The sequence below is a fragment of the Mus pahari genome, chromosome 12 (assembly GCF_900095145.1).
Source record: "Mus pahari chromosome 12, PAHARI_EIJ_v1.1, whole genome shotgun sequence".
Taxonomy (NCBI): Eukaryota; Metazoa; Chordata; class Mammalia; order Rodentia; family Muridae; genus Mus; species Mus pahari.
This window is the reverse complement of record NC_034601.1, coordinates 75,092,846-75,095,394: the sequence shown is the minus strand read 5'-3', so window position 1 is coordinate 75,095,394 and position 2,549 is coordinate 75,092,846. Positions and strand designations below refer to the sequence as shown.

The window sequence follows — 2,549 nt, the reverse complement described above, 5'->3', positions numbered from 1 at the left end:
CTGTTGGAATCGTCGAGAGGAACAGGTGCCATTTTGAGTTTAACTTCAGGACGGTGAGAATCACTGGCTATCATTTTGATCCTCAGTGGGCTCTCCTCTCTGAAGATGGACTTTTCTCGAGCGTCCAGACTCTTGTGTAGAGGGGGACTGTAATCAAAGAGCTCTTTGAGCTTTTCAGACTTTACCTGCTCCGGGGACTGCACTTCTTTCTTCACTGTTATTCTGTCAGAGCCCTTGTCTTCTTCCTTGTGCTTGTCTTTTGCAGTGCTAGGCCTTTCCACTATGTATGCAGTCTCTTTCAGTTTATAGTTTTTTTCTTCTCTAAATCCATCACTTTCTCTATTGCCTTTTAATGAAACTTTGGACTTGTACTTGGGTCCTTCCTCCTCAGTATTCCGGTGAGATGAGCTAGCAAAGCTCTTCCCCTGATCTGCCAGGACTGACTTCCTAAACTGTCTATAATCCTCTGTCTCCTCTGTGTCATCCCCTTCAGAGTCATGGAATTTTTGTTTTGCAGACTCTTTATCACTAAAGTAATCTAGAACTTCCTGATCCTCCCAATCCCCGCCTGCCCTGCCTTTCTCTGACCCTTTCTCCTTCGGAGCCTCTTTATCCCTGATACTACCCCTATCAAGCAGGAATACTCTAGACTCTTCATCTGTGAACCTTTTTAAAAACTTTCCTGTCTTTGCTGTTTCCTGATCTCCTTCAGGATAAAAAGAGGACCGCCCCCTAGATTCCTCTCTTGGAGCATTCTGTGGTGTGATTGTCTTTGCAGGACTTCTTCGTGATGGGATGTGATGAATCGGACTATTCTGAGAAGGACTGTATCGACTAGACCCATTTCCAACAGAACCAGATCCAGACCTCTCAGGACTGTGCTGGATGGAATGTGAATGCTGAGAAGGGGTGTTTTTGGCAGAGTGGACTGTACTAAGCATGGGGGCATCTGAGCATGATGAACTCTGACTGGGTGGTGTAGCAATAGGTGAAGGACTATGAGGTGACCTTGGGCTATTATCATAAGCTGAAAGGCCAGGCCAGNTATCAGCAGAAGTAGCAGATTTATTAAACTCATCAATAGACTCAGATGGATCATGTTCAAAAGTATCCTTGGGTTCCTCCTGCGATTTGCTTTTCAAAGGACTCTCTTCTTGGGGTTCCCCCTCAGCTTTTTTGGTTTGTTTTTCCTGAGACCCTCGTCTTTTAGAGACAGGAGATTTGCTATATGGGGATGAAGAACGAGATGACGATGATCTTGGAGACCTAGAGGATCTGTATGACCGGCGAGATCTGCTTCGGGATCTTTGAGAAGACACGGATCTTCTTTTTGGACTCCTGGACCGTGACCGACCTCGTCTAGGACTCCTAGAGTGCCTTCTATTCCAGACAGGTCTATAGCCACCGCGATGGTATCTCCCTCCTCCTCCTTGGTAATACCCTCTACCCCTTCCTCTGTACCCATAAGGTCGTCTCATTCCTCTATTATTCCTGTAATCTCGACGATAATCTCTAGAATAAATACGATCTCTACTACGAGACCTCGAATATGTTCTGGAACGAGACCTAGAACTGTATCTCTTCTTTCTAGAATGTGATCTTGATCTTGATCTAGAACTAGACTGTGATCTAGACTTGGATCTTGAAGAATGTGATCTAGAATTGGAGCGGCCCATTTCTTTTCTCCTTGGGCTTTATGCAGGATCCAGAAGTCAGTGATGTCTTTGAGATACTGCCAAGATTCTTCTTGTAGAGAATGTTATGGGAAACTAAACTCTAAATTCAAATCCTGACGCGCCGGAGCACGATGTGCGTGCGGGGTTCTACCTCCGTGGTGACTACACCGCGGCCATTGCCCGACGCCAGAAGGAGAGGAAGACCATAGAGGCCGCCTCGTCGCGCTAGCTCGGCTCCGTCACTTCCCAAATTTTGAGTTTTTATTCCATTTATTTACAGCTAATTTATAAACCATACTAAAGGTTCTTACCTCCTTTGCAACATTAAGTAAGCCATTAAGAAATTAATTTTTAATTTTAGATGACCGTGTCTACAAAATTGAGAGTGCCTTTGTGTATTACCTGAGAAAACCAGAAACCTGCTATAAGGATATAAAACTTTAGGTACTTGGAATTTGCAATACAATAAATTATGGTAGAAAACCAGATACATTTGAATTTCAGTCCAGCTGTTTTGTGACTAATTAACTTTCTAGTAACCCTGACACAAGAAACAATGTAAAATCAAGGTCAACATGGTATCACACCACAACTATTTAACACATAGCAACTGCATACTTGTTTTACTCAGATCTAATATAAAACACTCTTTTAAGAGACTTTTATAAAGATCATAAGAACTTTTAAATATTCAGATTTGGTAAAAATATTATATCATATGGGGAATGTATGATGATATTTCAATCTATATTATTGTTCTTACATTATTATATTGTTTTGTGATTTGTAATTAATAATATTACTGTTGACCAAAATACCTTTTAACCTCAAACTACAATGTAGATATGGAACAACTTATTATTCTCCACTTTT

General features: G+C 41.8%; 1 protein-coding gene across 1 annotated transcript; it reads right to left on the bottom strand.

The window, feature by feature from the left end:
• Window positions 1-2: 2 nt before the first annotated feature.
• Window positions 3-1,908, bottom strand: LOC110329456 (bcl-2-associated transcription factor 1; the record flags this gene model as incomplete). Its single annotated transcript, XM_021209044.1, has 1 exon — window positions 3-1,908. A coding segment is annotated over exon 1 (1,674 nt), but the record flags the coding sequence as incomplete, so codon positions are not given.
• Between the last annotated feature and the right edge of the window lie 641 nt (window positions 1,909-2,549).